The sequence below is a fragment of the Rhinopithecus roxellana genome, chromosome 4, assembly GCF_007565055.1.
Source record: "Rhinopithecus roxellana isolate Shanxi Qingling chromosome 4, ASM756505v1, whole genome shotgun sequence".
In the NCBI taxonomy this organism is placed as follows: domain Eukaryota; kingdom Metazoa; phylum Chordata; class Mammalia; order Primates; family Cercopithecidae; genus Rhinopithecus; species Rhinopithecus roxellana.
In genome coordinates, this window is record NC_044552.1 from 120,783,623 (window position 1) to 120,803,663 (window position 20,041).

A 20,041-nucleotide genomic window follows, 5' to 3' on the forward strand; every position below is an offset into this window, starting at 1 on the left:
CTCAGATATTACGTTATTGCTAAAGTAAAATTTTCAATATATGGTTAGAAGATTAAGTTTTACAAAATCTCCCAGAGAACAGAAAAGCAGTTAGAGATGGAAAATATGAAAGGTGAGATTAAGATGCAGAAGAGCAGAGGAGTGAAGGGAAGAATAAAGTTGCTCATGTCTTCTTATAATGGGAGGTATCAAGAGATAATATATACAGTGGCTCAAAAACAAAGGGGCAAGTATGTTATTTAAACATGCAAAGAGAAATTAAATGTAGTAATAGTAACACTTGTTTAGCTGCTTTAAATTTATTGACACATTTATCCTCACAATAATCCTCCGAGGAATTGACTATTATTATCCCTATTTTACACATGAGAAAAAAAGAGGCTCAGAGAGCTTGAGTAACTCGCCTGAGATCATACAGCTGGCAAATGGTGCAAGTAGGACTCTAGGGTCTGTGCTCTTATCTATTACACTGCTCTGTCTCTTTCTATGACTTTATTGGGAAGAAGTGGATAGGGACAGTGGAAGGCAATGCTAATGAGTTAAATCATTGTCCATCTCTCTCCACAATAGATTAAGACAATATTTAAAACTGATGAATCAAGAAATAGTGATAAGGGATGGGTAATCACCAGAAGAAACAAAAACAGAAGCTATTTAAGACAATTTGGTCTCAGGAATAGGACTGTGGCAAGGAATAGGTGAAGCAGGAATTTGGCATTTTCCCTTGTAAGCCCTTTATTTATCTATTTATTATTATTATCATTATTATTATTATTTTGAGACAGGGTCTTGCTCCGTCACCCAGGCTAGACCACAGTGGCACAATCTCGGCTCACTGCAACCTCTGCCTCCTGGGTTCAAGTGATCCTCCCACCTCAGCCTCCTGAGTAGCTGGGATTACAGGCGCATACCACTACACCCAGCTAACTTTCTGTATTTTTGTAGAGACGGGGTTTCACCATGTTGGCCAGGCTGGTCTTGAACTCCTGGCCTCAAGTGATCTGCCCACCTCAGTCTCCCAAAGTGCTGGGATTACAGGCATGAGCCACTGTGCCCAGCCCCCTCCTGTATTATTAACATGCACTTTAATAATTTAGTTAATAACTAAACACTTTAAAAGAAAAAAATTATAAATGATCTCAGTTAACAAGAGAAAAATTGGGCCATTCAGTTAAATTATACATTAAAATTATGTCATTTTTTCTTTTTTACATTTTAAATACTAATTATACAATCAAATGTGATAAGAAGGAAATTCCCTTCTCATCTGTGACAGAGATATCTGACGTCAGTCCTTTAGAGAAGAAGGCCTGGTAACTACCCATAACAGGGTTTGGGAGGCCCCTATTTTCACACTTACTAAGAGATACGAAACTGGTTTCTGATCTAGTAAAGAGATGCCATTTGAATAGTAAGATGAAAAGTTAAATATTAGCGGCCACAAAAGGTTTGAAACTCAAGACAGGAATGAGTGTCCAAAATGTGCTTTTTGTCCAACCAGAAGACCTCTTATCATAGATGAAAGGTAAGCTATCTGGAGGGTGGCCTTTAATGACAGGAAAGGGCTCTGAATTCTTGTATATTTTGCTAGACAGACTGGTGGTACCGGCACCATCCTGTAGTATATTTATTAATCTAGAAACTCTATTTTGAAACCTGGTGTCAAATGCATCTCATCAACTATTGTACGTTTAAACCGACAGATTAAACAGGAAATTAAATAGTTCAGGATAGCAAACCGGTGCATGGTAAAAACAGCAATTAGGCTCTACACACCCTTAAAACGAGGTCTTTCAGGCACAGGTCACGATACACATTGATATGCTGCCATCTAGTGCTCCTTGCTTTAGACGACTGAATTAATCACATGCTGAAATGGATTTTTAAATTATTACTATTTTTAAACTCTTCCCCTTAGTCTCTGCAGCAGTTCTTGTTTTTCATGGGGCCTTCTGAGACCTCAACTAAAACATTTTCCTAATAAAATGGTATTTATACACAGACAACAAATCTACAGACAGTTTTATCCACTATGGAAAGCTCAGTGGGTTCTACCTAACCCATGTATACAGGTTGAGTTTTCGTGGCATGTCACCCACAGAAAGGGTAGAAGGAAGGTTTAATTACTTCAGTAAGTCATCTGCTAAATTTGAGTAACAATCACTATTACAAAGCAATTACTATTACTCACAAAATTCCTTTCAACATGTATTAACAGTTGAGAGAGAAGGAATTTCTCTTTTCCCAATATATCACAAAGATACTCTGAAAAAAAAAAAGAAACAATCTGAAAACCAGCTAGAAGTGCTCACTAAATTGCATCATTGAATTCCTCGGGCGCCCAAAGAGAAGAAAGAACTAAAACAAGAGTGGAAAGGAGGGGATGAGGGCGTTTTTACTAGAGGGGCATTTGCTGATGCCAGGAATGTAGTCCTAGAATATAATGGCCTCCCAAAACACAGGATTCAAGGCCTTGCTCAGTGTGAGAACTGAGATGTTTGCATAAAAGTGAAACCCTTAAAAGACTACAGCAGCAAAGAGAAACAAGGAAGTTTGTATGTAGGGGCTAAAGTTCAGATAAAGAGAAAAAAAAAATCTTCCCTCGAAATTATAACCACATCCTCTCTTTCATAAGATTTGGGTTCAAACCTATATTAATCTGATAGATTGGATATGGAGTATAAGAAAAGGAGAAAGGTCAAAGGTTATGATAAAAGAAAAACTTTAACCAAATTAAATTTAAAGGAGTTTAATTGAGCAGTGAATATTTGCAAATCAGGCAGCCTTCCCAGCCAGAGTAGGCTCGGAGACTCCAGTGCAGCCATGTGGTAGAAGATTTATGGACAGAGAAAGGAAAGTGAGGTACAGAAAATAGAAGTGAGGTACAGAACCAACTGGATTGGTTACAACTTGCTGTTTGCCTTATTTGAACATGGTTCGAATAGTTGACTACATTTGATTGGCCAAAACTTGGTGATTGGCCCAAGTGTAGGCTACATCTGGTTACACTTCTACTTGTTATAGTTTAAGATGTACAGAGAAACATTGAGGCAGAATTTAAAATATGTAAGGAGGCAGTTTTAGGCTAAACTTGATTTAACAGTTACTCCAAGGCATTTGGCATTTGGCTTGAGTAACTGGAAAAATGGAGTTGCCATTACTTGAGATGGAGAGAGTGGGGTTTGTTTGAGGAGGCAGATGAGGAGTTCAATGTTAGAAAAGTTAAGTTTGAGAATATGTCGGACATCTAAGTGGAGACATGTAATATGCAGTTATTTATGATTCTGAAGTTCAAGGAAGAAGAATGGGCAGAAGGGATATATTGGGAAGTAGTCTACATGACAGTGGGACTATAGAACTGTAAGAAATCGCTGAGCGAGTACGTGTAGATAGAGAAGTCCAGGAACGTACCTCTGGGACATTCCAATATCAAGAGGTCAAAGAGATAAGCGTAAACTAGTAAAGGAGCCCTAGAAGGAGGAAAAGCAGGAAAATGTGCAATCACCGGTCAGAAAATGTAATGAGAAGTGAATGCATTCAAAATAGCACCAAAAAATCTACAAAATGCTGAGGAAGAAATAATAATATGAGAGACTCATAAGAAAAGTATCTTATTTTGAAAAATCCACCATATCACCTTTTGACGTTTTTACTATAATTGCTAAAACAAACTTTGGATTAGAAGTGATATAGCATAAAGCCATTAAAATGAATGGGGTAGACGTATGTTACTGACATAAAAAGCCTTCTAGAATAATAATACACGATAAAGGACAAAAACAAGGTGACAGGACAAAATCTATACTAAGAAGTTATCTTTACAATCTAGTATATTTAGTATATGCATGAATGGAAGTATGAAAGAATGTATAGAAGACTAATCAATGATTAAAAACACGGCTGACTTTCGGCTACTACATTATGAATATCTGAATGATTGTTTGAAATTTTTCCACATGCACACAAGAACATTACTAACAAAGTTAGAATTTCCAGTGATGATTAAGCGGTGATACATGCAGCATCTCCCTCTTATCTGAATGGGATATGTTCCAAGATCCTCCGTGGATGTCTGAAACTGCAGGTAGTAGCAAAGCCTGTATTTACTCTACTTGCATGCCTTCCTCAAAGTCAAATAAAATATAGAGTCCCATTTCTACATTTCAAACATTTTATTTGGGAAATGAGAATTGCACTCCTAGGCATACACATAGAATGGGTGGTCTTCAGTATGTCTGAAAAACAAAGAGAAGGTTGGAGATTTTACAAAAAGTAAAAATGTTACCCACTGTTTTGGAAAGAAAGTTCGTTGGCCCTAGTCAAGTTTTGGGGAGCTGGCAAGCTCTGATTGGTGAGTGATGGCAGTGGGTAAAACTAATCTTAGTGTCACAGCAGGTTATTTCAGTAGCTATCAGATAAAACTGATTTCAGATTATAACAGGCAGTTTCAGTAGCTGGGCTTGTGGAAAATTTAACTCTTGGAGCAGATGCTATATGCCCCAAATGCTTTTTCCCCTGGGCCCTTCACTCGGATTTAGTTGGGCATGACAAGAATGACTCAATTTCTATAATCAACTTTCACGCCTCTCATAAAGTTTAATTTATAAATTAGGCCCAATAAGAGATTAACAGCAATAACTAATAACAATATAAAGTATTTATAACAATATACTGTAATAATAGTTATTACGTGAATGTAATCTCTCGTTTTCTCTCTAAAAATTTTCAAACCAAGCTTGTTGAGTGAAACCTCAGAAAGCAAAACCATGGATAAGGGGGCACTGCTGTAATAGCATGGAAATGAAATTACAATATAATGTTCATTCGAGTAGGCAGAAATAAACATCTTACACACAACATGACCAAAATTAAAATATGCATGGAAAACAGACTGAAATGAAATCTGTCAAAAAAGTTAATTGAGATTCTCTTGGGTAGTGGTATTGAGTATTTTTTTCCTTTTTTTCTTGATTGTATGTATTTCAAATGATCTATAATACGTATATTCTTACTTTTACTTTTCCTGCTTATCATAAAAATTTCCAAACACACAAAGGAAAAAGCATAATAAAATACTAGTTACTTATCAGTCAGCTTCAACAACCATCAAAATTTAGATATACATGTGTCATTTCCTCTCACCTTTTGAAAAAAAACCTGGTATATTTTAAACCAAATCTCAGACACCTTATCATTCTATTCTGTGTACTTAAGTCATACGCCACATACCCACACCATACCTAATGAAATTAATAAACATCTTAATATCTTCTAAATATTTAGCCCATAACAAAAAATCTGATGGCCTAAAACATGTTTTTCTATAGTTGGTTTATGTAAATCAGAATCTAAACCAGGCACATTCATTCCATCTGTTAGGGCTCCAGAACCCTCTCCAGTAGTGTTATGAACTCAGTTATGCCCCAGTTCCAAATGCGTATGTTGAAGTTCTAACCTTAAAGTACCTCAGAATGTGCCTGTATTTGAAGACAGAGTCACTGAAGAGGTAATTAAGTTAAAAGGAGGTCATTAGGGTGAGCCCTAATCCAATATGACTCTGTCCTTATAAGAAGAGATTAAGATACTGGCAGGTGCAGAGGGAAGTCCAGGTGAAGACACAGGGAGAAAACAACCATCTACAAGCCAAAAAGAGAGTCCTTAGAAGAAACCAACCCTTCAGACATCTTTACCTCAGTCTTCCTAGCCTCCAGAATTGTGAGAAAATAAATTTCTGTTGTTCAGGCCACCCAGTCTGTGGTACTTTGTTATGGCTGCCCCAGCAAACTAATACAAACAGTAAAGCCAACATCTGTTCTGATTGGTAAATGCACTTCCTGTACAGAGGTTTAAATATTTTGCACATCAGTCACATTTATGTATTATATTATTCAAGAAATTCACTATTCATTATTTATTAAATGTGTCAAATACCCTAAATCTATTTTATTACTAAATGGTTCAATTCAATTTATATATATATACACACACACATATATACACATATACATATGTAGGCACATATATGTATATATATAAACCAACTATATATACATATGTATATATACACGCAAATTTTTTTCATGGATACTCAGCCAATTTTTATACTTATTACCATACTACCACTCTTAATTGTTTGCCTCTCCTAGGATAGCAGAGTGCCCTTGGTCTTGCACTCTTGAGTAATGAGAGCTAAAACAACATATTTGCTTTATTCAGTTTGAATGGGGCTTATTAATATGTTTAGTATATACCCAACTGCCTACTGAACAGCCCACTCCATACATCCCGTTGAAACTAAACATCTTTTCCTCCGTGCTTGCTCTTCCTGACTTTCTGTTGTTAACTGATTAGCCATTCTTCACCCAGTTACCTGAGCCAGAAACCTCGGCACCTTTCAAACTTCTTTTATAGTTTTAAAATAATTATAAACTTACAGAAAAATTGCAAGAATAGTATAAAGAACTTCTGCTTTCGCCCAAATTTCCTGTTAACATTTGCTTTATCATTTTCTTTATGTATGCTATTTACGTTTATATTTATTTATAGTATTTATGTATACTTTTTTCCTGAACAATTTGAATAGGTTGCAGATATGAAGCCTCATTACCTTTAATACTTCAATATGTGTTTTCTAAAAACAAAAATATCTCCTATGTCACTAGAGTATAGTCATCAAAATCAGGAAACTAATATTGTTAAAACACTACCATCTAATCCAGAGACCCCATTCAAATTTTGTTAGTTGTCCCAATAATATCTTTATAGCAAAACGATTCAATTCAGAATCATGTATCCCACTGAATTGTCATGTACCTTAATTCTCCTTCAATCTAAAAATGTTCTTTAGTTGTTCCTTTGTCTTTCATGACCTTGATCCTTGAAGAGTACAGGTATATTCTTTTGTAGAATGTACCTTAATTTGGGACATTCGGGTTGTCTGATTTTTCCTCATAATTGATTCAGATTACACATTTTTGGCAGGAATGTCACAGAAGTGTGTTCTAAGCGCCTCTAACCAGGAAATACCTGATGCTGATTTGTCTCATGACTGCTGATGGTAACTTTGCTCACCAGTGCCAGATTTCTACACTGTTAAGTTTCTAATTTTTTCTGTGTAATTAATAAGTATTTGCTGGGGAGATGCTTTGAGACTACATAAATATTACATGTCTCTTAATACTCTCACCCTCTAGTTTTAGCATACACTGATGATTCTTGTCTGAATCCACCATTACTATCATGACTGCCAAATAACGATGTTTCTACTTATAACAGTCTACATTCATTACATTTAGTTGGCATTTTCATGTAAGGAAGAGCTTTTCTTTATCCAGATTTTTCAAAAAAAAAATTGTTTATTCATTTTAGTATGGGCTCAAATATTCCTATTTTATTCAGTGGACTAGAATCCATTAACATTATATTGGTGCTCAGATTGACCCAGATGTGGCCAATGGGGGCTCCTTCAAGCTGGCTTTGTGCCCTTTTGGTACGTTTCTTCCTTCTGTGTTAACTTCTTAATTTCTGGTGCAACAAGATTTTTCAGGCTCCTCTTCTAAAATCAACCATTTCTCCAAGGGACCCAGTTACTTTTAGTGAATAATAGTGTTCAGAAACCAAGATTTAGGCACATGTGCTCATTGCTTCTAGCATACCATTACTCTGAAACCCTTTCAGCAGATAGAGCTAGGAAGAGCATAACAGATAGATACGCACACACATATACAGACTTTCCTCTATATTTATTTCTACATGTGTTTATGTATATATTGAAAACTATAGGTTCACACTGACATATTCAATTCCAATCCAACATCACCACAAAGGTCATTGTGGAATTCCTCTTCTCTCAATTTGTAACTTCCTTCTCTGTCAGTGAGAAACCTGGCTCCCATTAGACCCAACATATTTATTTCCTCACTCCCCTTTCATGCTTGCCACCTCTTTACTTGCCAAGGGGAAGGCGAAACAGCTGGTCATCGTTTTTTATTATTTCTTATCATTCATTATTCCATCCAATCAATCACTAAGTCCTGACATTTTTACCTCCTAAAAATTTCCCAAATTGATCTATTTCTCTCCATTCTGATTTTTCTTAGCCTTGACCATACCACCTTTGTCTCTTACATGGTTTACAGCAACGCCATCTTAAATGGTATTCCCGGATCTAGATTTGCTTCCTTCCTGTCTGTTCTCCACCCTGCAGTCAGAGTTATCTTTATGATATTAATATTTGAGAATTCTCACTCCATAAAATTCTACAGTGGTATTGCATTGACCAGTACTGTCTGGGTCTCTTCACAGCCTGTTTAACTCTCTTGTTTTGTTTCCTCCAAAAGACCCTAGCCTCATTCTCTACCTTTTAGTTAGCCAACTTGAACTTTTTTTTTTTTTTTTTTTTAGTTCTTGTATTATACCAAACTTTATTTTAGTGAACACTATACGCCACCTTCTTCTACCTGGAAACCCTTCCTAACCTGGACAACTCTACACATTATTTTGGTTTTTGCTTAAATGTCAGTTCTGCTACGAAACATTCCCTGACCTCCCCACCCCACTGCACCTCTGCATGCTACTGTAAAGGGCAGAAGCAAGAGATGGTAACAGGGTTACACATCCGTAAGTCTGGGAATTGTATTCTGAAACTAAAACCCTACTAAGAATGAGCAGCCAGAGTCATAACTTCCCTTTGGAAAAGCGGGTACTTAAATGCAGTTGTGAGGACAAATGAAAAGTACATAAAACACCTACAATGCATAGCTCCTAGAAGGAGCTCAATATATGTTATCCGTTATTCACTCAACAAATGTTCATGAAATGCCAAATATTTCATAGATACTGTGGTAGATGCTGGGGATAGAAAAAATACAATGTAAACTATGAAAACATAGAATGAGTATGCAAAGTCTAATATATAGAATGAATATCCAAAGTCTAATAAGGAGTAGGAGTATTTGAAGGAGTCAGTCAACCTGGTTAAGATTCGAAGGATGGATAACATTTGGCTGTGATATGCAGTAGTGTAAAAGGAGGAATTTTCAGGAAGAGAGGACAATATGTGTAAGGACAGGGCGTGCAAGGCTATGGATTGTTTTTCATAGCACACATAATTCAATGTTGCATAAAACTGCATGATACACATGATTCAATATTGCATAAAATTGGAACAATAAGCTAATGAGAGATGAAACTAGTCAGGGAGATGGAGCATCCTGTATCCTAGGCAAAGTAATCATTTTCTCTTACAGGTTGCCTTTCAAGAATTTTCAGCAGGAGAGCGCCATTATCCGATTTATACTTTTAGTCAGGACATTCTGAGAGCAGTGTGGGGAATTTTAAGAGTCAAAACTGGAGTCAGAGGACTGGTAAAGCGCCCACTTGAGGAATTTAAAAAGAGAGAATGGATATGCTTTGGTATAAGATGCATTTAGGATACTCTACAGTTCTTACTAAAACACTGGGAGCAAGTGTTTGACACTTGATAGTGCAAGATTACAGCAAGATAGTGGTGGCTTACAGCAAGATAGAAATCTAGGAGAGTAGGTTTAGAATGCAAAGTTGAACAGCTCAGTTTGGTATACACATCGGATTAGCAATCTTTCTCGTTGCTTCCTCAAAGGATTTAGGGAAGCACATGGCATAGAGATATAGTTTGTAAGGTGTGGCGATGCCAGTGCGAATGGAAAAGCTGGCCTCCATAAACTCTCTCTCTGTACAAACGAAGCAACAGGTTACAGCGCGTGGCTGTAGGTACAGGAAATGGCGTGTATTCATGAGTCCACGAGTAGCGCAACTAGTATTTTCCCAGCCCTGGTGACTCAGAGCTGAAGATGGCGCCTGTGGCAGAAATCAGAAAAGTGGGAGGGAGCATTAGGTGCAGAAAAGTATGGCGTTTTTACTTTTGTTTTCCACACACAGGGAGATAGCTCTAAAGGAATCGTGCATAATTTTTTCTTAAGATTTTGTCTGTAGCACAACTTCATTTTCCACGCTTTAAAATCATGTTTTCTTTTGTGGGCGCGATCGCGTGGGGAGTGACAAATCTATTTCTTTGCCTCATTCATTCATTTTCTTATTTTGGGCGACTTCCATAACAGCCTCCCCAGTTTTCCTTTGCCCCGTCAGTTTTTCCCTGCGCTTGCTACAATTCTAAGGCGGAAAGAGTATTTTTGGAGGTGAGGGCGGGGAAGACTCAGGCTCTTTGGGGGCACCCGCGCATTTCCGACTCCCTTCCCGCTACAAGCGGAGGAGACTCTTGCCGCTCGCATGGCCTCGGAGGCTGGAGCCCCGTAAGGTCCCCGAAGCGCGCGCCCGCCAACAGCCTGAGGGCTCCGGTGCAGGCGCCGCGCGGCCCCTAATCCCGGACGGAGGCGGAGGCGGAGGCGGCGGCGGCGCGGGGGCGGGGCCGGGGCCGCGATCGGCGCCTAGAGCGCGAGACGCGTCGGTCGCCATGGGAACGGCGGTGTAGGCCGGCGCTGACGTCAGCAGGCCGCGAGTTGTCCGCACTGCGGCACGGAGTCGTGGCTTGCTCCCGAACCCCGGTCGCTGGCGGGTAAGGTGGCTTCGTGGCCGCCTCACTTCGCGCCCGCGCCGCTGGGCGCGGGGGAGTCGATTTGCACTGTTCCGGGTGTCGGCTCGGGCGGGACGGGCAGTTCTTCCTACTCCTCCTCTCCGTGAGTACCGCGTGGGTTCGCTGGTGGCAGGAGCGCGGGCCCAGGTGTTCGGCCTGCCTCGCCCTCTCCGGGACGGCGTGTTGGGGCTGCTGGAGTCCGAGAGAGCAGGGGGCTGATCGCGGACTGACCGGGGAGCGTGGGCCGGGTGTCCCGGAGGAATATGAATTCCCGGAGTCCTCAACGTACTTTTCCGCTTCTTTCACTAGTCTCCGTGTCTCCGGAGAGTTGAGCATGGTGTTCTGATAGGGAATTCAATCTTTGCCTTTCCTACTCCCGATTCTTGTTTAAAAGCTTTTAAATCAGATGCGTACTGAGTGTGTTTATTTCCTTTTAGAGTGTCATCCTGGGGCTGAATCTTCAACCCGTGAGAGCCTTCTTAATTACGTGTGAGAAAAGGTGATCAATTTGTTAAACTTATAAGAGCCAAATTATATTAATAGGATTGTTTCGAGATGCATAAAAATAGAATAAAAATGTAGACCATTTAAGAATCCTTATCAAAGGTTGTGCTGCTTTTGGCATTCCTGTGAAAACATCTAATGTGAAAATAAAGTTTTTCCCTTTTGAGAAAGAGATGCCAACAGTTTTTTCACCTGTTGCATTAGCAGTTGCTGTTATTGCTTGGGTTAGGAGGAAGATTGCTTGTTATGAGTACTCTGGGAAGTTTTTTAAAGAATGCTTGAAAGAAATTAAAATACCAAAAGTGTTTTTAAACCATACTTAGAATCTTGTTTATGAAGAATAATATTTATGAAGTTAGAATCTTGTGTATTTATGAAGAATCTTGTTGATCTATTCATTGAACTTTGTGTACAGGATTTTTGTTTGTCTTTTTTTCCCTTGCAATAACATTTGGTTAAAGAGGGAATTATCAAGCCTTTCAATTTTTTCTACCGTTGATATTGAGTCACATATTGGCTGATAATCAGGTGGTCTGTAAAATAAAATGAGATGAAATGTAATCCATTTAATTTTCCTACATAGTATCTCTTAGAAGCTCCTGTGAAAGGGTTTGTGAGGGAGAAGTTGTAAAATAATGGAATATATAAGATTCGGAGGTGTCTTTTAAAGTCCGACCTGAATTTTCGCAGATATGTTACTAATTAAATATTAGTCATTAATTCTATCATGTGTTTGCTATCGTACACATTAAGATTTAGAGATGGCTGAGCGCAGTGTGTCACGCTTGTAATCCTAGCACTTTGGGAGGATCAAGAGTGGGTGGATCACTTGAGGTCAGGAGTTCAGTATCGGCCTGGCCAATGTTGGTGATCATCTCTACTAAAAATACAAAAATTAGCCGGGTGTGGTGGCGCACACCTGTAGTCCCAGCTGCTAGGGAGATTGAGGCAGGGGAATTGCTTGATCCCAGGAGGCGGAGGCAGCAGTGAGCTGAGATTGTGCCACTGCACTCCAACCTGGGCAATAGAGCAAGACTCTGTCTCCAAAAAAAAAAAAAATTAGAGATGATTTCTATAATGTATTTGCTGTGTTATTAAATAATATTAGTATTTATTAAGTTGTGTATTAAGCTATTAATAGTAAATCTATGATTTATGTATTTTATTACTTATTTTTTTTATTTATTTATTTTTTTTTGAGACGAAATCTTGCTCTGTCGCCCAGGCTGGAGTGCAGTGGCCGGATCTCAGCTCACTGCAAGCTCCGCCTCCCGGGTTCACGCCATTCTCCTGCCTCAGCCTCCCGAGTAGCTGGGACTACAGGCGCCCGCCAGGTCGCCCGGCTAGTTTTTTGTATTTTTAGTAGAGACGGGGTTTCACCATGTTAGCCAGGATGGTCTTGATCTCCTGACCTCGTGATCCGCCCATCTCGGCCTCCCAAAGTGCTGGGATTACAGGCTTGAGCCACCGCGCCCGGCCTTATTACTTATTTTTAATACAATAATAATGGACAAAGTAATTTTATTTCAGTGTACTCATTACTTTGCTTTTTGGTATTTTCTCCTTGCAGTACTAAAACAGGTGCCATTTTAAATTCCCAGACAAGGAAAAACCAAGGATTAGAAATTAAGTAGCTTACCCAAGGCCACATCAGTAAATGGTGACACTAGAGCTCAGACCTGAGTTTTTTTACTCTAGGACCATTGCTACTGCTTCACTTTGCTTTACTTCTCGTCGCTTCGCTTCTCTTCTCCTCTCTCTTCTTTCATAGTGGCAGATACATAACTAGAGAGAGCATTGGCGTGGCCTCCAAAGCTAGCAGTTTGGTGGGAGTCAGAACATTTTACCAGGATGAAAATTCAGGGCTGAGGTAGAGGGAGTTACAAAGATTCAGGCACCCTGGGAGCACAGAAGAGAAGTGCTTCACTGCCCTTCAAGGTGCAAATGCTCTCTAGAGAAGATACTTGCCTTCAAAGGATAATGAGGAGTTTGTTAGAATGACAAAGGAGGAAGGACATTTTTTTAGGAGAGGGGATATATGTGTAATGATACAAAAGCAAGAGAAGACGTGGCACATGTGAAGGCCTGGAGGTAGTTTCACATGGCTGGAACACAGTGTATGGTGTGAAGGGGACATTTCATAAATGGCCTTGGACCTCAATGGTAAGGACTTGATATTTTTTTCAGTGTGTGATTGGAAGCTAGTGAAGAATTTTAAGCAAAGGAATGACAGCGTCACATTTGAATTTTAGAAAATTACACTAGTTGCTGTGTAGATGATGATTTATTTTTTAAAAGGGAAAGGTGATTGTGGCATGGAAACAATCTTAAAACAAACAGCATCATCCTTCCACAGTATTTTTGTCCCAGAGTTACTGTCTCATGGCACTGCCTTTAGGGGTGATAGAAAGACAGTTGGAAGAATTCTGTAAAGAATTGTCTACATGTCCCTTCTACAGGGGTCACTTTCCATTCATCCCTCAGCCCCAGCCTGCTAGGTTTCTGCCCCTCCATAAACAGCTTTGACACACGTGACTTCCTACTTGCAGATTCAGTGGACTTTCTTCAAAACCTCCAGCCCCTTTTGATGCCACACAGTATATAGGCTACATCTCCTTTAAAACTGTTTCCTTCTGTAATGCTTCTGTCTCCCAATTTTTTGCCTGTCTCCCTGATTTTACTTTATATTGTGGGCTCTCAGGATTCTCATTGGCTTTTTATTTTCTTGCAACTATCATATTTATAAATAACTCCCAAATCTTCAGCCTAGGGTCTCCCTGCTGGATTAATAGATTGCCTAACAAACATAATATGATTATATACATAAACACAGACACACACATAGAACAGTAATAACAATTGTTATTTTTGAAGAGTTTGCCATGTGCTAGGCATTGTGCCAAGTATTTTACTTGCATGTTCTCATTTAATCTTTATAAAAACACTGTGAGTGATTTATTATTGTGAAAGATTAGGAAATTGATGTCCCTAGAGATGAATCTGCTGGCAGGTAGAACTGGTATTTGGATCCAAGGATCTGACAATGGATCTGATGCTTGTAGCTGCTCAGTGCCCTTCAGATACCCAACTCAACATGACCCACACTAAGCTCAGTGACTGCACCCTAACAAGTACCTGTTATAATTATAGCTAACATTTATTGTTGCTGCTTCTGTCTAAGGTACTGTTGTAAATCATTTAACCCTTACAACAACCCTTTGAGTCGGCACTAGTAGAGTGTTTTTACAGATGAGGAAGCAAAGTCACACAAGTGACCATGAAAACTAATTCTAGGACATGGGTTTTAAACTACTCTCCTATACTGCATTATATTACCGTTTAATGATACTACTAACCTACTTATTCTAGTTCTAGAAACGTGGGAATCACCTCCGATTCTTTCTCCTGCCTCTTCATTAGTTATTTAATCTTTCCAAAATATTATCTCACTCCATCACCCAGGCTGGAGCACACTGGTGCAGTCTCAGCTCACGGCAACCTCCACATCCCAGGTTCAAGCGATTCTCCTGCCTCAGCCTCCCCAGTAGCTCCACACCTGACTAGTTTTTGTATTTTTAGTAGAGATGGGGTTTTACCATGTTGGCTAGACAGGACTCAAACTCCTGACCTCAAGTGATCCGCCTGCCTCTTCCTCCCAAAGTATTGGGATTACAGGCATGAATCACAATTTTTTTTTTGTGATGAATCATAGTCATAATATTGTTCAGCTTTTTCCCTGCCTGTTAGATGACCGTCAAGTAGTATAAATATTAAATTTTTGTTTGTTTTATGATTTTTCTACTTACGTGCTCTCAGGGATGCTGTCATTGTGCTTGCCTTTGCAGCTTCTCTTTCTAATTTGATATAGACTAGAAAGTATGGCCGGGCGTGGTGGCTCAAGCCTATAATCCCAGCACTTTGGGAGGCCGAGATGGGTGGATCACGAGGTCAGGAGATCGAGACCATCCTGGCTAACATGGTGAAACCCTGTCTCTACTAAAAAATACAAAAAACTAGCCAGGCGAGGTGGCGGTCGCCTGTAGTCCCAGCTATTCGGGAGGCTGAGGCAGGAGAATGGCGTGAACCCAGGAGGCGGAGCTTGCCGTGAGCTGAGATCTGGCCACTGCACTCCAGCCTGGGCGACAGAGCAAGACTCCGTCTCAAAAAAAAAAAAAAAAAAAGAAAGTAGAAGACGAGTTATTAGATTCATAATTGCTAGAAGGAGTAAATACAGGCTCCTATCACTAAAGTATAAGAGTTTTTACTCCATGGATTTAGTGATGTCTGTTTTGTCTGGGTACCACATGGTCGTTACCGAAATTAACTGACATAGTTAGGTATGTTTACATAATCATTTCTTTCTTTTTAGAATTTCTTAGACATTTCTGCAAGAGAAACATGAATGTGGATCTCCAGGGAATTGGAGCATTAACCAGTAAAGCCTTGGACCCAGTGTAGTGGCTCACACCTGTAATCCCAACACTTTGGGAGGCCGAATTGGGCAGATCACATGAGGTCAGAAGTTCAAGAACAGCCTGGCCAACATGGTGAAACCCTGTCTCTACTAAAAATACAAAAATTAGCTGGGTGTGGTGGCACACGCCTGTAATCCCAGCTACTTGGGAGGCTGAGGCAGGAGAATCGCTTGAACCTGGGAGGTTGCAGTGAGCCGAGATCATGCCACTGCACTGGACAAAGGGAGACTCCATCTCAAAAACAAACAGACCACTAATCCCTGAACCAGCTTTTCTTCTTTTTTTTTTTTAAACACTCTTCAGTTTTAGTCTCAATAACATGCATATTACGTTCTAAGTGTTCTAATGTGAGAATTAATATGTTCATTTTAGACATACACCCCCATTTTTTAATAAAACAGACAGTTTAGTAGTATACATACTGAGTTTAAACACGGTTTTAAGTTCTGACACACAGTAATACACACCCAGGTTTTATTAAAGAAAGATGGTACACTTATTTGTACTGTCCTCTATTGTAGCAGAATTTTCAATGGCAGACACAGAGGTATTTAAATTCACTGTCTGAGTATGCTGCCCGCAAGCATGCTTTAATGTAATAGTGAATGCTCTTAGGAAAGTCAGTCCTGAGATGGTGTTTGGTTTCTTAAAAGTGTGTTGAAATGTTCATTAATATATTGAAACATTTTAAAACGTTTATTAACATACCACTTTAGACGTTCACTGCCTTCAAAATGTTTTTTTTGTTGGTTTCAAAATATAAATACTTTATTCATATATGATCCAGTTTGTTTCCCTTGATTTTAGGGCCCTAAACTGATTAAAATGTACCCAAGTCATTTGCACAAGGTTGGGATAAGGGAACATTGATTTATTATTAAACACTTAATGAAGTAGTGGACATACAATGGCACGATCTTGTGTGAAGAATGTTTTATAATTTTTATTTGGAAGTTCCATATTACAAATACATCGTCTTTGTTTCGATAGGATCCTGATTGAGTCAATGCTTTACATTTTCAGTCCTCTGCATAAAGCTGAGAGATGCCTACTGGTAAGACTTTCATGAAATTTATGTATAAAATTTATATTTTATACATTTACTTTTGTTTGGTTTATTTTAAGGGATTCTTTAACAGATCAATGAATACATTAGATGTCATTGACCAAATATACTACATTTAGAGATACTTATTGGTTTTGTATTCAGTTTTCTATTTAATGTTGTAATTAAGGTTAGTATGTATTTAATGGATGGTAGTTTGGGACTCAGCTGGACAAGGTAAATAATGATTACAACATAGGGTTAGTTTTTATTTTTTATCATCAAAATTGAATGTTTTACTCCACCACAAGCATTGGCAATCTTTTCTAAAAGGCCCAGCTAGTAAATATTTTAGGCTTAGTCTCTGCTATAACTACTCAACTCTGTGTCTCTCTCTCTTTTAAAGCATGAAGGCAGTTATAACAATTCTGAATCAAATGGGCATGTCTGATTTCAATAAACCTTTACAAAAACAAGTGACTAGCCTGCAGCCCATAGTTTGCCAACACTTGCTCTAGAGCACCCATTCATTCAGCGTTTATTAATTTAAAACATAATGACTGAGTGTGTACACTATGTCAGACCTCATAATTGTTGCTAGGGATGTAGTTATGGGGGAAACAGACAATATGTTTCTAATAATTATACAATTTCCATTTGGGTTAAGTGCTGCGAAGGAAGAGAACAACCTGCTATGTGAGAAAGATGAAAATTAAGATGAGTTTGTCAGGAGATGTTTTATTTACAGACAGCATTTAAACTAAAGACAGGTTAACACACCAGCCAGGTGAGGAGTTAGAGGAAGTTTGCCTCAGAAACAGCTTCACGTGGGAAGGAGCTTGCTGTGGCGGAGGAGCTAAAGGAAGGGTGTTATAGCTAGAACATAGGCATCTAAGAGGGTATTTGTCTTGACTTGAAGTCCTGGAGATAGATCAAGAGGTATGGAACCCTGTAGGGCATATAATATACTTACTTTATCCTAAATGAAATGGGAAATTTTCAGGGGCTTAAGCATTATCTTATTGATGTTTTAAAGGAAAAACCTGTTAATGTTTGTGGAATACTGATTACAGGCTAGGCAGACCTTAGGTATTTTTCATGCAAAAAAATTATCTTTGACATAAGATAATTATGATTTTACAGATAAGGAAAATTAAGTTCAGAGATGTTAAGTAACTTGTCTAAAGCCACATAACATGTAACTAACAGTGGTAGATGCTACTGTTTATCAGAAATAAAAAGTTAACTTAGCGAAGGAGACTTTTAGAGTGAGTGGCCAAAAAGGTCAGAGGGATACAGGTGAATGTTGTGATCACTAAAGTCAAAATAAAAAGTATTTTAAGAAGGAAAGACTGGTGAGTTTTTCTAACGTAGCTAGAGAACTCATGCCGGTATTTACAAGACTTTACTTCTTAACATAATAGTAGTGTAGGTTATGTGTTATAATAGAGTCGTTTACAAAATGACATGACTCTATCTTTTGTAGCTGAGAGTGAAGCAAAAGTAAAAACCAAAGTTCGCTTTGAAGAATTGCTTAAGACTCACAGTGATCTAATGCGTGAAAAGAAAAAACTGAAGAAAAAACTTGTCAAGTCTGGAGAAAACATCTCAGTAAGTAAATGATCATTGGGTAATGGTGATTTACATATCTGCATAAAATGCAGATATGACTGCATTTCATGTTAAAATTCTAAGGAGTTTTGAAAATTAAAAACAGTAACACTATGTCATGGTCAATAACACATGGTAAAATAAAGTTTACATTAGAATCAACATCACTGTGGAAGTATTGAGTTCATTCTTGAGTGCTGTCCTACAGGAAGAACACACACACAGTGGGGAGAGTGACCGGAGATAGTGGGGAAACTCCAAACTAGCCATGATACCATTTTGAAGAAAATATTTTTAACCCATAATTGTGAAGAACTTAGGAAGTAGTATCTTAACTTCTGATACTAAGTAGCTTGTGCTTATTTACACTTTTTCTGTGTGATTCTACCCGACAGAACCGGGAGAAATCAATGGCCTTAAGGCAATAATTATCCTTTTATGTTTGAGGCACACTTTCAAATGATAGAAATTTTGGCAGCACACTTTAAGGGATTAAAAATACAGTGCTTAAAGTAAAGACTAAGCAAATCAGCAACTAACTACAACCTGATCCCCTTGGAATCACAAAGAGTCTGTATTGGCATCCACAGTTAACGTACTCTACACCCTTTATACCTATCTCACTACTTCAATTGTGCTTTTTACTACTTTGACTGTTATCTCTTCTGTCCTCACAGAAAAAGAAATAGGTTCTAGTGTAAATAATAATGTAGTTTTTTTTTTTTTGGCAGGAGTTTTATGATGAGTTATACATCCTACATTTTGCTTGTTGTAAGATTTACCCCATTTTTTCTTAAGACCTGTTTATTTTAGTATTCTGTCTGGCAGCTGTCAATGTAACAGTATAAATTCTGAAGTGAGGCAAAAATAAGTACTAACACAGGCCAAAATCCAGCTGCACACATGTGAGGGTTCATAGTATATACACTGGTATACTACTGCACAAAAATTTCCAACTGACAGAATGGGACAGATTAGCACTTCCATAGTGAATGCTGCTCTGAAATAGCATGTGCTTTTTCCGGTGGTACTGGTGCACAATATGGTAGGGAATAGTGACATGGAGGATGTAACATTGCTTATTGGTATATGCCCTGCCCTCAGATGGAGTGGTTTATGTTGGGCAAAAGCAAAAGGAATCCTGGAAACAGTTGTCTGCAGAGATGTTTTATGCTCAGAGAAGAACCTCATATTGTCTCTCAGTATTAAAGAACTGGGAGTTGTGAGCCATGAACAAGACTGAATCTAAACTGATTTAGACCAAGGTTTAAATTAAATGGATAATCAGAATGGGCAGAGGTTATTTCCATTTATCTAAAGTCCAGTTTAAATGTTGAGGGGCACATAAGTGTGAAATGACTAAACTTAATTTACCCAGCCTCTCTTTGCAAACAGCAGGCCTGACTAGGCTTCTTTTCTTTCAGAAATAAGTACACTAGAAACAGATATTTGGAAAGAGATTTCCCAGCTCAAAAGAAGGGGAATATTTCTAGAGGACTTAGAGGAAAACAAAATATTTTTGACATGATTAACTGTAGGAAGTAAAAGAATAATACCTGCTTTCATTTGCTAGATGCCTGAATGCTTTCTATCTTTAGGCACTCTTCTAAACACTTTATATATATTCAGTCATTTAGTACAAACGACGAACTTATGGGGTTTCATTTCTTCGGAGGAGAAAACTACATCATAGAAGTTAAGAAACTTGCTGAAAGTTACATCGTAAATGGTAGAACCAGGATTCAAACACTGAGAATGGGAGTGCAGAATCCACTGCCTTAACCACCACCCAATATTACCTATTTTAATGAAATTTGAAGAGATAGGACCTCTTCT

General features: G+C 38.6%; 1 protein-coding gene across 1 annotated transcript in view; it reads left to right on the forward strand.

Annotated features, from left to right (window-relative positions):
• Positions 1-10,487: 10,487 nt before the first annotated feature.
• Positions 10,488-20,041, forward strand: part of AHI1 (Abelson helper integration site 1) — a 226,399-nt gene continuing 216,845 nt past the window's right edge. The window contains 4 exon segments of the mRNA XM_030929352.1: positions 10,488-10,673; positions 11,008-11,069; positions 16,540-16,603; positions 18,081-18,205. Of these exon segments, the coding sequence (XP_030785212.1) occupies positions 16,594-16,603; positions 18,081-18,205 (135 nt within the window). The 5' untranslated portion in view covers positions 10,488-10,673; positions 11,008-11,069; positions 16,540-16,593.